Source organism: Drosophila innubila (assembly GCF_004354385.1).
Source record: "Drosophila innubila isolate TH190305 chromosome 3R unlocalized genomic scaffold, UK_Dinn_1.0 2_E_3R, whole genome shotgun sequence".
Classification (NCBI taxonomy): Eukaryota; Metazoa; Arthropoda; class Insecta; order Diptera; family Drosophilidae; genus Drosophila; species Drosophila innubila.
The window spans coordinates 7,778,861-7,792,331 of NW_022995380.1; the positions used below are offsets into that span (position 1 = coordinate 7,778,861).

General features: G+C 40.3%; 5 protein-coding genes across 6 annotated transcripts; all 5 read left to right on the forward strand.

Moving 5' to 3' along the window:
• The first annotated feature begins 283 nt into the window (after positions 1–283).
• On the forward strand, positions 284–1,997 carry LOC117792021 (protein FAM98B). The gene has a single exon (XM_034631973.1). It carries the CDS (start codon positions 466–468, stop codon positions 1,783–1,785), a length of 1,320 nt encoding a protein of 439 aa, XP_034487864.1. The 5' UTR covers positions 284–465; the 3' UTR covers positions 1,786–1,997.
• Positions 1,998–3,118: 1,121 nt separating this feature from the next.
• LOC117792439 (superoxide dismutase [Cu-Zn]) lies at positions 3,119–4,419 on the forward strand. The gene is made up of 3 exons (XM_034632594.1): positions 3,119–3,400; positions 3,756–3,974; positions 4,033–4,419. Exons 1-3 carry the CDS (start codon positions 3,119–3,121, stop codon positions 4,351–4,353), a joined length of 822 nt encoding a protein of 273 aa, XP_034488485.1. The 3' UTR covers positions 4,354–4,419.
• A 709-nt stretch (positions 4,420–5,128) lies between these two features.
• On the forward strand, positions 5,129–7,177 carry LOC117792440 (laccase). Its single transcript, XM_034632595.1, has 2 exons — positions 5,129–6,847; positions 6,908–7,177. The coding sequence occupies exons 1-2, from the start codon at positions 5,129–5,131 to the stop codon at positions 7,148–7,150; spliced, it is 1,962 nt and encodes a 653-aa protein (XP_034488486.1). The 3' UTR covers positions 7,151–7,177.
• Positions 7,178–8,653: 1,476 nt separating this feature from the next.
• Positions 8,654–11,373, forward strand: LOC117792879 (cystathionine beta-synthase-like protein). Of its 2 annotated transcripts, none has more exons than XM_034633186.1 (4): positions 8,654–8,767; positions 9,621–9,845; positions 9,912–10,953; positions 11,018–11,373. In XM_034633186.1, the coding sequence occupies exons 2-4, from the start codon at positions 9,623–9,625 to the stop codon at positions 11,313–11,315; spliced, it is 1,563 nt and encodes a 520-aa protein (XP_034489077.1). In that variant the 5' UTR covers positions 8,654–8,767; positions 9,621–9,622; the 3' UTR covers positions 11,316–11,373. The 2 variants fall into 2 exon arrangements, with proteins under 2 accessions (XP_034489077.1, XP_034489076.1); XM_034633185.1 differs by lacking the exon at positions 8,654–8,767 and adding an exon at positions 8,770–8,806.
• A 230-nt stretch (positions 11,374–11,603) lies between these two features.
• Positions 11,604–12,566, forward strand: LOC117792883 (antigen 5 like allergen Cul n 1-like). The gene is made up of 2 exons (XM_034633191.1): positions 11,604–11,740; positions 11,800–12,566. Exons 1-2 carry the CDS (start codon positions 11,633–11,635, stop codon positions 12,472–12,474), a joined length of 783 nt encoding a protein of 260 aa, XP_034489082.1. The 5' UTR covers positions 11,604–11,632; the 3' UTR covers positions 12,475–12,566.
• The last annotated feature ends 905 nt before the right edge of the window (positions 12,567–13,471 follow it).

The following is a 13,471-nucleotide window of genomic DNA, read 5'->3' on the forward strand; positions in this document are numbered from 1 at the left end:
TCGGGAAGAGAAGTTATCTAATTTAATTCTAAAAAAAAAAAATTATATCGAAAAATCAAGAAAATTCTAAAAAAAATTATGCAAAAATTTAAAAAATTCTAGAAAATAAGAAATAAAAATTCCGAAATTAAGTACAAAAATAAAAAACACCCAATTTCGGAAATGTACTTGTTTTTTAAGTAAAAAAAATCGAGCCAGATCGGAAACTTTTCGTGGATGGGCAACCCTCGGTTTTAGGACGGATCATAAAAAAATAGCACAATCCGTATAATTTTAAAAGGGAATAAATATTATTTCACGTAAGGGGAGCGAGCTGAAAGGCGATCAGGTGTTGGTAGAATTCGTATATTGTCCTGCCAATAAAAAGCTATTTCGTGGATACCTACACGACAGGTCGTTTAGACGTCAGAAACTGTCAGTTGGAGAGAACAAAACTAAAGCCGGAAAAAACGACAACAGCCGGCAATGGATCCCGAATTGGATATTATTGACTCATTGGACGCACTTGGCTATAAGAATTTGCAGCAAGAATCGCTGCAGCAAGCCTTGGACGGTGGCATTGGCAACGGCAATTTGCGTGAAGTGATTTATTGGCTGGCCAATCAATTGCATTTGCTGCGAAAAACCGATGAGCATGTGGCGTCCAGCAGCAAAGATCACGATGACTTTGCGTTCGAATTGTCATTATTGCTGACTGAACTGGGATGTCCGTATCGTCAGTTTGTGGCGGTGCCAATGTCGGAGCGCTTTCAAACCCGTCAGTCACTGCTCCAGCTGCTGGACTATCTGACATCTGAACTGATGGCCACAAAGATGTCACTTAAGCAGCAGCCTGTCGAGCCACCGAGCAAGAAATCCAAGACTGAATCTCATCTACAGGAGGCGGTGGATCAGCTAACGGCAGACCTGCAACTGGGTGAGATGCCCAAGAACATGAATGCAAAGCTACTGTTTGAGCGTTTGAATCCCAAGCTGGAGCAGCGATTGAAGCAGATCAATAAGGCGGTGACTAGTCAGCCACTGATGCACACAAACAAACCATTGACTGACGCCCAGTGGCGTGTGCTAGAGGCTATGCACAAGGACCTGGACTCCGAGTACAATCTGCGGCGTCAGATGATGTTGACCCGTCTGGAGGCGACCGTGCAGAGCTTCCAATGGTCGGAGAGCATGAGAAATCGACAGAACGAAATTGCCGATCGTTTCCAGCTTAAGCTCAAGGAGCTGGAGAAGCTCAAATACGGTGGTGTCGATACCAACATTGTGGCTCTGCTGGCAGCACGCTCAGATCTGGCCATAATTGAGAAGACCAGTTCGGTGAATGTGCGCAAGAACACGGCTTCCAAGATAGAAAAGCATGTGATTGGCAGCGTTCCAGATCGTGGTGGACGCGCCAATGAGCACGCTCCTCCGCCGCCAGAGATGCCATCCTGGCAACAACAGCGAGCCGGCGGACCGGGTGGCGGAGGAGGTGGCCGTGGAGGCGGTGGCAATTTTCGCGGTGGCAATCGAGGACGCGGTGGTGGAGGTGGTCAGAATTGGCAGCAACAACAACAACAACAGCACCCTCAGCAATATCAACAACAACCACAACAGCAGCGGGATCGTGACAGAGATCAGCAGTGGATCAACAACAGCGGACGTGTTCAGGGCTCTGGCTGGAATCCTCAAGCTGCTGGCCGCGGAGGTGGCGGTGGTGGCTATCGTGGTGGTGGTGGTGGTGGCGGTCGCGGTGGCTACAATCAACGTCAACAGGGAGACTATCAACGTGGTGGCTTTCGTTGAAGCATGGGAACAATCCGCATCATAGTTTAAGTTACTTAACTATTATGCAGCTAATTGCCTAAATTGATATTTACATTTAAAATCTAGCTAAGATTGTAATTAGAACGTTTCATAGATTATTACACTCCCTGCTTGTCTCGTCACCTAATTTAACAGGCTTTTGCCAACTGCATAAACAAATATTATGATTGTTAATTTCACAGCAATTAAAACATAAATCTGTGTCATCTATAATGGAGGATCTCGCGTGTCGTACCATTTTTGAGGTTAGGTATTCACTTTCAATTGGTTAATGTCGATATAGAATTGCATTTTGTTGGGTCAAATTAAAAACCCATCATATACAGAGGCGTTGGTGAAGGGGTGACCATTCATATATCCATATTTTCAGTAGTAATTTGTATATTAGATTTTACTATATGAGCTAATCTAGTGAATTAACAGAAGAGCTACATATGTTCCTATATTATTGAGTAGAGGTTTTCACGTATTATTTACCAAAGTATGCTCCCATGTCATGCAGAGGCGTCAGTGAAGGGGGCAGAATGCAATGTTATTGGGCATTTTATAATAAATATTTTAATGAAGTAGCTATTCTCGAATATTATCTTAAAAATAGAAAGACATCGTAATTCTATTATTTTAAATCAAGAAATCAATGACATGGAATTAACATACGAGTAAGAGAATAACACCTTAATAATCATCTGCATTTTTGCCTTCATTTCAAAGTTATTGATTTTCATCAATGATATTGATTAATTTTGAGTAATTTTTTAAAAATCGGAATATAAATTTTATATTTGAGCGAAAAAAGTAAAACTTACATGTTATCAATCAATGATTGATAATACCAATTTGATAACGATCTTTTACTATGTCAAATTATATTTCCATCAAATAGAGAGATGTCTGCAACTAGTGCACAATAATATTTCATTCATTCTTTACCAAAATCAGTGAGATTAAGTTCATTGAGGTTATGTGTACACTGAGAATATGGTTTTCAGGTCGTATATGGGCTAATTGATTGGTCAGAAGACCTCCGCCCCTGGACAGGTAACCATGCATCAAACACGCGACACTCAATTGCCACTGGACTATCATTCCATCTATTCTGGTGAGACTCGCATTGTCCACTGCCCCCTGGCTGACAATTAACGTGCTCAATCAGCATGAAAACCATGTCGAAGTCATCCAAAATGACAACTACTTGGACGGGCCCACACAGCGAACAGTTCAGTTTCGCTAAAATATTCGCAGAGATCGGTACATATTTTCCTAGAGTAAATCAAATAGTTTTGTTGAACCAATTCAAAAGCAATTTACCGCCATGATCAGCGATAGATTCGTTATAGCGTTTATCATATTTAACGTTTTTTATGCCATTTTTGTGCCTGGCAGCGCACAAAATCTGCTGGATCGTTTGAGACCTGCGCCCGCCAATCTGACTCGGAGCGATGACGTCAAGGTAGTTTCCGGCACAAAGGTGAAGCGCTACGAGCGTCTAACGGTTCCATTTGGCGGCGTGGGTCCAATCATTGGAGGCATCGGTGCAGCTGGATTACTCAGCCCTCTCCTTCATCCGCAGCCGGCTTACTTGGGTTATGCTTATGTAAGTACCAAGAAAGGCTCAAAATATCACATTTTAAAATCTAATTCTAAAAAGAGTCATTAATTTGAACGATTCTTGTAATGTCTTGCATGAAAATTGCAACTTGTAATAAAAAAATCCTATAAATTTTCATTATATTAATGCTGCTTCTAAACTTTCTTTATTATAAGTATATTTTTAATAATAAAATTAAGCAATGTATTTCTGGACTTTTTTTTGGTAAAATTAACACTCTGACAGCTTTTTCATACATGTTTTTTTTTTTAAAAAAATGTTCAATTCGGGTTCAAATTCGAGCAGTAGATAATTTTAAGGATTCAGCTCACTTGATCACTAGTAATGAATTTCGTCTTAGGTTCCTCAATGGCAGGCGGCAGCTAAGCTCATGGGAGATGGCGAATCTTCGGGAGCAACTGGTATGATCACCTTGCAGCAGTTGCCCTACAACAGTGACATCAAAGTGACCATTAATGCGACGGGTTTGCCAGCTGGAAAACATGCTCTCCACATTCATACTTATGGGGATCTCAGCGAGGGATGCAAATCCACGGGTGGACAGTTTCCCAATAATTTTGTAAGTTTCCTTAAGTTTCACTTGGGAGCACTTACTCTATCCCTGCTTCTTCATATAGCTGGGCAACCTGGAGGTCATGGACGATGGCAGCGTATCGTCGGTGTTTATGAGTATCTACCTGCAACTCTTTGGCTTCAATGGCATCATTGGTCGTTCCATTGTAATCCACAGCAAACCCATCGATCTGAACACAGCGCTCAATGCGGAGGTATTCTCCTCCTCTTTGGCGGTTATGCCTAATGCCTTGGCCTATCAAAATGAGGAGATCTCGGTAGGTGCCCCCATTGCCTGTGGCGTCATCAGTATCATGAGCACATCCATATCACCGACTCCAGCCACTTCGCCTCCAGCTCCTTCACCTCCAGAAGCCGAGAAATAGTTGCTATATTTAAAGAAATGTAAGAATTATAAAAACTTTTTTAATAATATAACTGCAAGTTTTCATAAAAACCCAAAATAAATAAAATAAATATAAAGTAATTCCTTGTAAGAATAATTTTGTTTTAATAAAATTTTTGAATTTTTAGTACACCCCTTAATTTAGGAAATATGCATGTATTTTCTTTTGCTTTTAAAACTTAATAGAATACAAACTGAACCTTTCTTATAATTTATTAGTTTAATCCTTCTAATTAAGAAATTGTGCAAAAGAATTGAAATATTTTTAAATATATGTAAGGTCTGGAAAATGATATTATGTATATGTCTGATGCAGTGGAAACGATATATCATTTTATCAAGTATTTTTTGTTTATTTTTCTTTTATTTTCAAAAAACTTCTTTAAAATTTAAACATTCGTAGCTGTAAAAAAATTAGATATGTTTTTTAAGGAATATTATTTTGAAAATCAAAGAACTTTCAAATATATTTCATACTCATACCATTTATGAATAATAAAAAATATACTTTGGATCGCATTAGATATAAGTCAATTTCTTTTGCAAAGAGTGTCTAAGAGTCGTTAATTTGAAGCTTAAGCGTTCCTAGTATTAGAGAAATTAAAAGCTAATAAAATGCAGCTCAGCTTTTATTATTCGCACGTGTTGCGCATTCCCAACAATTGATGGGCGTCCAGTGTGGATTTCCAAACTTTCTTCGTAAGTTGAATTTGGCCCTTGGCCGCAGTTGAAGGTTGAGATTCGTTACGTTTGCTATGGATAAAAGTAAAAGCCATCGCTGGCTACTGTGGATGATATGGCTATGCCTCCAAGTGGTCGTGGGACAAGCAACGCTGGAGGATCAGCCAAGTGTCAAGACAGAATGGTTCAGTTTTCCCTGGTCGCGGAATAACAAAACCAATAAGGGACCACAGTTGAGCGGAGGCTTGCAGCTGAAAGATGACTATGGTCAGGTGGATATATCCAGTTTCAGTGGCTTCGAGCGACATCCTTGTCGCCGGGTTTGCCAGCAAGGACAATCGCAGAGCTGTTACTATCAGTTGGTGGTGCACAACTATCGTCGGTTGGGATCGGAGTGCCAACGTTGTCCGTATGATGAACGAGCCTGCGCCTCGGAGAACTGCATCTATGGAGATGGCGTCTCCAATCCCATTATGGCCGTGAATCGCATGGTGCCGGGTCCGGCGATAGAGCTCTGTGAGAATGACACTGTTGTGATTGATGTGCTCAACTATTTGGGTGAATCCACCACAATGCATTGGCATGGCATTCACATGTCGCGCACTCCGGAGATGGATGGCGTTGCCTATGTCACACAGTATCCCTTGGAGCCGGGTGAAGTGTTTCGCTATGAGTTCCAAGCGGATCGCAGTGGTTCCATGTGGTACCACAGTCACATGGGCTGGCAGCGTGGCTTTGGAGTAGCTGGTAATCTGATTATTCGACAGCCACATCAGGCTAATCCTCATGCACGTCTCTATGACTACGATCTGGTGGAGCATGCTCTGTTGGTGCAGGACATCTTCTATGACTACGACTTCCAGCAGGTGCGCAACATTCTCATCAACGGCAAGGGACGCAATCATCTCAGTCAGCTGCCGGATCAGGATGACAGGCATCGCTATGAAAGATTAAGAGTCACACCTGGCTACCGCTACCGCATACGAGTTCTCTACAATGGCATCTTCAACTGCCCGGTGGAGTTCTCCATTGAACAGCACAAGCTCCTAATCATTAGCACCGATGGCAATGACATTGAGCCCGTCCTGGCAGATGGCTTCTTTCTAACCTCCGCAGAGCGTTTTGACTTTGTGCTGGAGGCGAATCAATATGCCAAGAATTACTGGATACGTGTGCGTGGCTTTGAGCAGTGTGAGGAGCGCAATATTTATCAAGGAGCAGTGCTAAGCTATCGAGGAGCTGCTCGCACTGAGTTGCCCCAAGGCAGCATTTTGGATGGCCAGCAGACTAGAGATCTCCATGATCCTCCCATATACATAAACGATTTTCGCTATAGTTTCTCAAATGAGTCAATTATCACGCTACGACAGTCGAGTCCGGACAAGGATGTGGGCACTGTGTCCTTGCGCTCACTGGAGCCCGTTCCCTGGCCCAGATATACCAAATTCCTGACGCACTATTCCAGCCTGAGCCAACGGCAGGCACCAAATGGCGAGCAATTGTTTCAAATTGACGAGATCAGCTATCTTTCTCCAGGCATTTCGTTACTACAAGGACGTCATCTCTACCAAGATGATGGCTACTTCTGCAATCGCAGCTCCTTGGCCGCCCAGGGACGCAACTGTGCCCGGGAACTGTGCGAATGTGTCCATGTGATACGCTTGCCAGCCTATCGACCCATTGAAATGGTCGTGGCCAACTACATGGATGGCACGCATCCCATTCACATGCATGGCTTCACCTTCCGCCTGGTCGGACAGGGTGTCCTGGGTAATCAGAATGATCTGAGAAATGTAAGTAGCACAACAGTATCTTATCGTATCGTTTACTGATAAATTTCTATTGTCTTGTAGATTCGCGAATTGGATCGTCGAGGACGTCTGTCTCGACTGCCTGACGATTATGCTGCTGTCGCCAAGGACACGGTGCAAGTTCCTGGTCTGGGCTACGTTATATTGCGCTTCATCTCGGACAATCCGGGATTCTGGAGTTACCATTGTCACATTGAGTCACATGCGGTAATGGGCATGGCAGCCGTGCTCAAGATCGGCGAGGACCATCAAATGAAACGGATTCCAGCTCGAGTTCGTTGTTAAATCTCCCAACCTAGATCTAAGCACACCTTTGCCCCGGTTAACGGCCTACATAAGTACCGGAAAATTTGCCGTAAAATATATTTCACATCTTCATATTTAAATCCCAAAATATACGAATATATCGTGTTAAAACTCAAAACTTATTTAATAAAATTTTTATAAAACACCCTTTGAAGGTTTTTTCAATTTTTAACTTTTACCTATTTAAAAGTAATTATTAAAAGAGGAATTTAAATCTTGTCGTGTAAATGACTGTTAAAACTTTACGAAATGAACATTCAAAATGTCTCTATATGAAAGCACTCTACTACTACTAATATTATTATTATATACATAACCACTCGAATTCAAGGAAAACCATTTTAATTCCATTATTATTTGCTATTTTTATTAAAGGAATTTTTTTTAATGCTTCAAAAATAGCTTAGAAACTTTTTCGTAAATAAACAATGTTGACTGTTATTTGTTTTGAATTTAAATATGTTCTGAAGCAGATATTCTTTGTATGATAATATAAATAAAAAAAAAAAAGTAAAATATATTATTTTTCCTTGTATTTTTCCAATACTGCTAGCGATTTGTACAACCTTAAATATTCTTATCTGGAAAGTACGAAAACTGCACTATAAATTTTCAAGTAGGTGCTGTATCAAACTTTATTGCTTTATAGACTACTGCTTGCCACCTTGAGCACGCCTATTAAGTTATTTATATATACAGTTTGTCGAGAAAGAGTTTTTTTTTTTTTTAATAATATGATATTGTTTTTTTTTATTTACATTCAATAAAACTAATTTTAAATTTTTAAACTAGCTAAAATAAAATATTCATTACATATATTTATTGCAAAATAAAATGTGTATTTTTTTTATTTTGTCAAAATACTTTTTCGGCTAACTACATGCATTTCACTGTTTAAGCGATAAGATGAACATAAAATAAAAGATAAGGATGTGACGAAAGTGATTTTTAGAATAAACAAGTAATTTGTTGAGATTATACCGATTTATATTGACACGTTTTTAATAGTTTAGGTTGAAAGTAATTAATTTTATTTTTAACACAAACCTGCGTCTATAATTAAAAATTAAAATTACTTTAAAAGCTGAAAAACAAATATAATAGTTTATCAAGCAATATCTGTATGCAGTTTAACTTGTCGTGTATACAGCGCGGGAGAGAAAGCTAAACAAGTATCTCTCTCTCTCTTTTTTTTATTTATTGGTAACATGTGTTTGAGTTGAGCATACTGTAATAGCGATTACATACATATGCACGTATGTAAAAATTTGTAAACAAAAAGCACAAGCAACTCTAATTGGAATTAAGCAACACTCAAATAACCTTTTGCAGCACTAGGCGCCCATTTAGCGTGGCCCCTCAGCATATTCATATGTACACATATAATAGTGCCTAGTATATACATACACATATGTGTAATGAGAGAGCCTGTTCTATTTGGAGAAACAACATCGTTGCGCTATCTATCACGTGTATTTTCTCTGAATCGCACATTGTGATTTTAGTACCTGTTTGGCAGTGCAAAGAACAGCATTCTAAAGTGTTTTGTGCTATAAAACTTAAAAGTGTTTGCAACGAAAAAAATATAAATTACAGGTGAACATGTAAATATAATGCAGGGGGCATTGAACTGCTGTTAGTTAGAAGTATTTATACGATTTATAATTATCGACTTAGTAGAGATCAACACACGTGCACAATGAATAATAAGCATTGATTAGCATTTTGATATGCATGAAATAGAAAGTTACATATGTATTTCTGAATTAAATATGAAATTAATAAAAAAAAAAAAAAACAAAAGTTCATTGATTAGGCGATTTCATAAAAAAAATGTTTTTTGCATTAACACACGCATTGTGCATAAAATAAATTATTTTTGTGAATTTTGCCGGCTTGAGTGCTGACAACTTAGCTATTTTCCCACCAGATCTGGAGCTTTTGAACTGCCAATTGCGGGAATAATTTAAAAATTTCATATATTTTTCGAGCTATTTCTAAATGTTTATATAGCTATCTTTTAGACCCCGAAAAGATAATGAAATAGGAAAATTAAAAACTAAACAATAGTTGATAAAGCATGGCCTTGAAATGCTGTCAGTTCGTTTCTGGCAGAGAAGCCCAACAACAGTTGAACTCTTGTAGATAAGGCCAGACTAGACTCTTTAAGCTGAGGATGCTCAGGCGACATGGTAACAATCAATGGGTGTGACGTCAGCACATTGTGTGTAAGCTTCGAGTCTTAATTTGATTTCAAAATAAACTACAGAAAAATAAGCGCTGATTACACATTAAGTTCGGCACCTGCTTGACCCCTAACCACTGACAATCTTCCAGATGGTGGAAGAAAAACAATTTGGGAAGCCAATCATTTAAGCACGAGCCGGCAACGGAACAGCACATCACACTTGTTAATCGTTGAATTATTAAAGTGTTTATTCCTTTGCAGCGATGTCAGCGAATAAGAGTTACGTGCGACCCGCGGATTTCATAGATCCTGGCAAGCCTTCGAAGTGCACATGGCATCTGGGCACCAAGGAGAAGTCGCCCCATACGCAACGTGGCATTGCGCATCGTCAAAAGATTACTCCGGATATCCTGGAGGTGATTGGATGCACGCCTATGGTCAAGCTCAATAACATACCTGCCAAGGAGGGCATCCAGTGCGAGATGTGTGAGTAGCTTTTCTTTAAACTAATCTGTCGATTATCCCTATTGACCATCAATTATATTTGCATAGACGCCAAGTGTGAGTACCTTAATCCAGGCGGCTCTGTCAAGGATCGCATTGGTTATCGCATGGTGCAGGATGCGGAGGAGCAGGGACTGCTCAAGCCGGGCTTTACCATCATTGAGCCGACATCTGGAAACACAGGCATTGGACTGGCTATGGCCTGTGCTGTCAAAGGATACAAGTGCATCATTGTCATGCCCGAGAAGATGTCCAATGAGAAGGTGTATGCTCTGCGTGCACTGGGTGCCAAAATAATTCGCACGCCCACAGAGGCAGCATATGACTCTCCCGAGGGCCTCATCTATGTAGCTCAACAACTCCAACGTCAGACGCCCAACTCAATTGTATTGGATCAATACCGTAATGCGGGCAATCCCTTGGCGCATTATGATGGCACTGCCGCTGAGATTCTCTGGCAACTGGATGATAAGGTGGACATGGTTGTTCTTTCCGCTGGCACTGCTGGCACCATCAGTGGCATTGGACGCAAAATCAAGGAGCAGGCTCCTGACTGTCGCATTGTAGGCGTCGATCCATATGGATCGATACTGGCGCGCCCCGTGGAGCTCAACAAGACTGATGTGCAGTTCTATGAGGTAGAGGGCATTGGCTACGACTTCCCACCCACTGTATTTGACGACACGGTTGTGGATGTATGGACTAAGATCTGTGATGCTGACTGCTTCCCAATGAGTCGTCGTCTAAATGCCGAGGAGGGTCTGCTCTGCGGTGGTTCCAGCGGAGGTGCTATGCATGCAGCCCTAAAGTATGCACGTTCTTTGAAGGCAGGACAGCGTTGTGTAGTTATCCTGCCTGATGGCATTCGTAACTACATGACCAAGTTCGTATCCGATAATTGGATGGAGGCACGCGGCTTTAAGGAGATCGTTAACGAGCATCGTCACTGGTGGTGGAGTGTACCCATTGCCCAACTACAGCTGCCCAGTCCTGTTGCCATTCTTGAGTCCAACACAAGTGTTGGAGATGCCATCGCACTCATGAAGAAGCACCGCGTAGAGCAGCTGCCCTTGGTTGACCAACATAATGGGTGAGTTACATAATCAACACTCGACTTATACTCGGTTTGTACTAATCCCCTTATCTGTTTGCAGAACCGTTTTGGGTGTCGTGGGTCAAGAGACTCTCATCAATCAGATTGTCAGCATGAATCGTAAGTTGGATGAGCCGGCCTTAAAGGCCATTAACAAGCGAGTCATCCGTCTGCCTGAGACTGAGATACTGGGCAAGCTGGCACGTGTGCTGGAGGTGGATCCCAGTGTGCTTATTGTTGGAAAGGACGCTGATGATAAGGAGACTGTCCTGGCAGTGGCCACCAAGCTGGATGTCACCTCGTATATTGCCTCTGGCGCTGGCGCCAAGCAAAATGGCAACGGATGCGGCGATCATTAGAATCCTGGTCGAGAGACCAGAAAGGATCTTTAAATTTTATACATTACTTAATTATTGAGAAAAAAAGAGCATTGCATTTTACATAATTATATATTTTAGCAATAAATTTTTGAAACAATTTTAATTAAAAGATCATTATTAACTCATAGTAGAACTGTGTCTCGGGTTCCAATATAAAACAGAGATTCTGCAGAACTCAGTTGTAATAATATCCAGAGTCTGTATTGTAATTGTTATGCGGCATTTTAGAGGTATAAATAGAAAGAGTTTTCTGGTTGGGACTTCAGTTCGTAGCGAATATTGTAAAAGATAGCACAATGAAAGTATTGATTATATTGGCTACCTTGGCAGGAGTCGCAATTGCAGTGGACTACTGTGCTTTGCCCACATGTCTGGACAAGCACATTGCCTGCAATAACAAGGGAGTATGTCATTATACTCTTCTTTATTATATAAAATGGATCTTATATTGTTCCCACTGCAGAATTTCAGTGAAGATTGCCCTAAGGATGTGCGTGAAGTGAAGATGGAGTCACATCAGAAGTTGATCCTCAGTCTGTTTAATGAGCTGCGCAACATGGTTGCTGGAGGCGGTCTCGAGGGCTTACCCAAGGCTGCTCGCATGGCCAAGATGACCTGGTGTGAGGAACTCGCCCATTTGGCCTTGTTCAATGTGGAGACCTGTCAATCCCTTCCTGACAAATGCCGCAGTACCGAACGCTTTGCGTACGCTGGCCAAAACAATGCCATTTTCAGTTACAGTGGAGCTGAGTCCGAGTATACCGATGCGGAGATCATTAAGGAACAGATCGAGAAGTGGTTCGGAGAGCGTAGTAATGCCTCTCCCGAAATTCTTGCCAGTTTCCCCGAGGATTTGCCCAACAAGAATATAGCCAAGTTCACAATTGCCGTTGCCGAGAAGAATAGCCATTTGGGATGCGCTGCCGTGAGATTCTCCCGTGATTATTACAATCACTTTGTGCTCACCTGTAACTTTGCTACGACGAATGTGATCGGTCAACCTGTTTACACTCCCGGAGATAAGGCAACATCGGGCTGCAAGAACCGTTATGGTGCCGCCTTCGACTATCCCAATCTGTGCTACGCTAAGGAAATCTACGATAACGACAAGATCATTGCTGACATTAGAGTGTTCTAATTACTATTTAAGCGAACTGGACAAATAACCAAACATCAATTCATATAAATATTTATCTAATGGAAATAAAGTTTTATCGCAAGCACTATAAATCCAATCTTTTTCGCTTATCAGCAATACTTATAGATAGTTATCAAAATACTTATAAACATAATTTTTTTATATTGTTAATACCGTTTACGTATTGAAAAAAAATGAAGTAGCCAATAAAAAATGTACGGACTTTTGGTTTCTTTTCGGTTGGCTTGCATTTCTGGAACACCCCTACAAAAGGTAATTATTATTTAACACAAAGAGCTTAAATCGATTTTAAAGTAAAATTGTTTGTTAGATTTAGAGACAATTGATTTGTTTAACTTAACGTATCATTTATATTAATTCTGCTTATAGGGTATTTTCAAGTCGAGATCTCATAAGCAATTGCTATTAATTAATAAAACGTGCTTCGCAATATCTTATCAGGAGAAATTCACACACTTGTCATAACAAAATAAATAGAAATACAATTTTTAGATAAGCCGACCTAACTGGAAAGCTTTAGAACGAGAAAGGAATTGTTAAAATTGATGTTAATTGCGTTTAAATAACATGACTAAAACAAAACAAAAATATAACAATGAACGGTTGGTAACACAGATTAATAATCCATTCATGCATACACAGGGAAATTTTGACTTAAGTCGGTACATTTTTTCGATGGTACATTAATCAGTTGTTTGTTTAACATAATGGTACATATTCGTTCATTTTTATTTATTTTCTTTTAATCAATACTAAATTTTTCACACGTACATATACGAGCGTTACAATAAAGCATATTTAAGCAACAATTATTATTAACATATAAAAAATTAGTACACTTTCTGCGGCAACGGAAAATTTTTCCTTAAAGCCTTGTACAATGTATGCATATGTATGTGTGTGTGAATTTACCAGAGTCTTAAGGCAAGGTGAACTTACTATTTACTATTCCTCAAGTTAGCACACTCATGTAAAT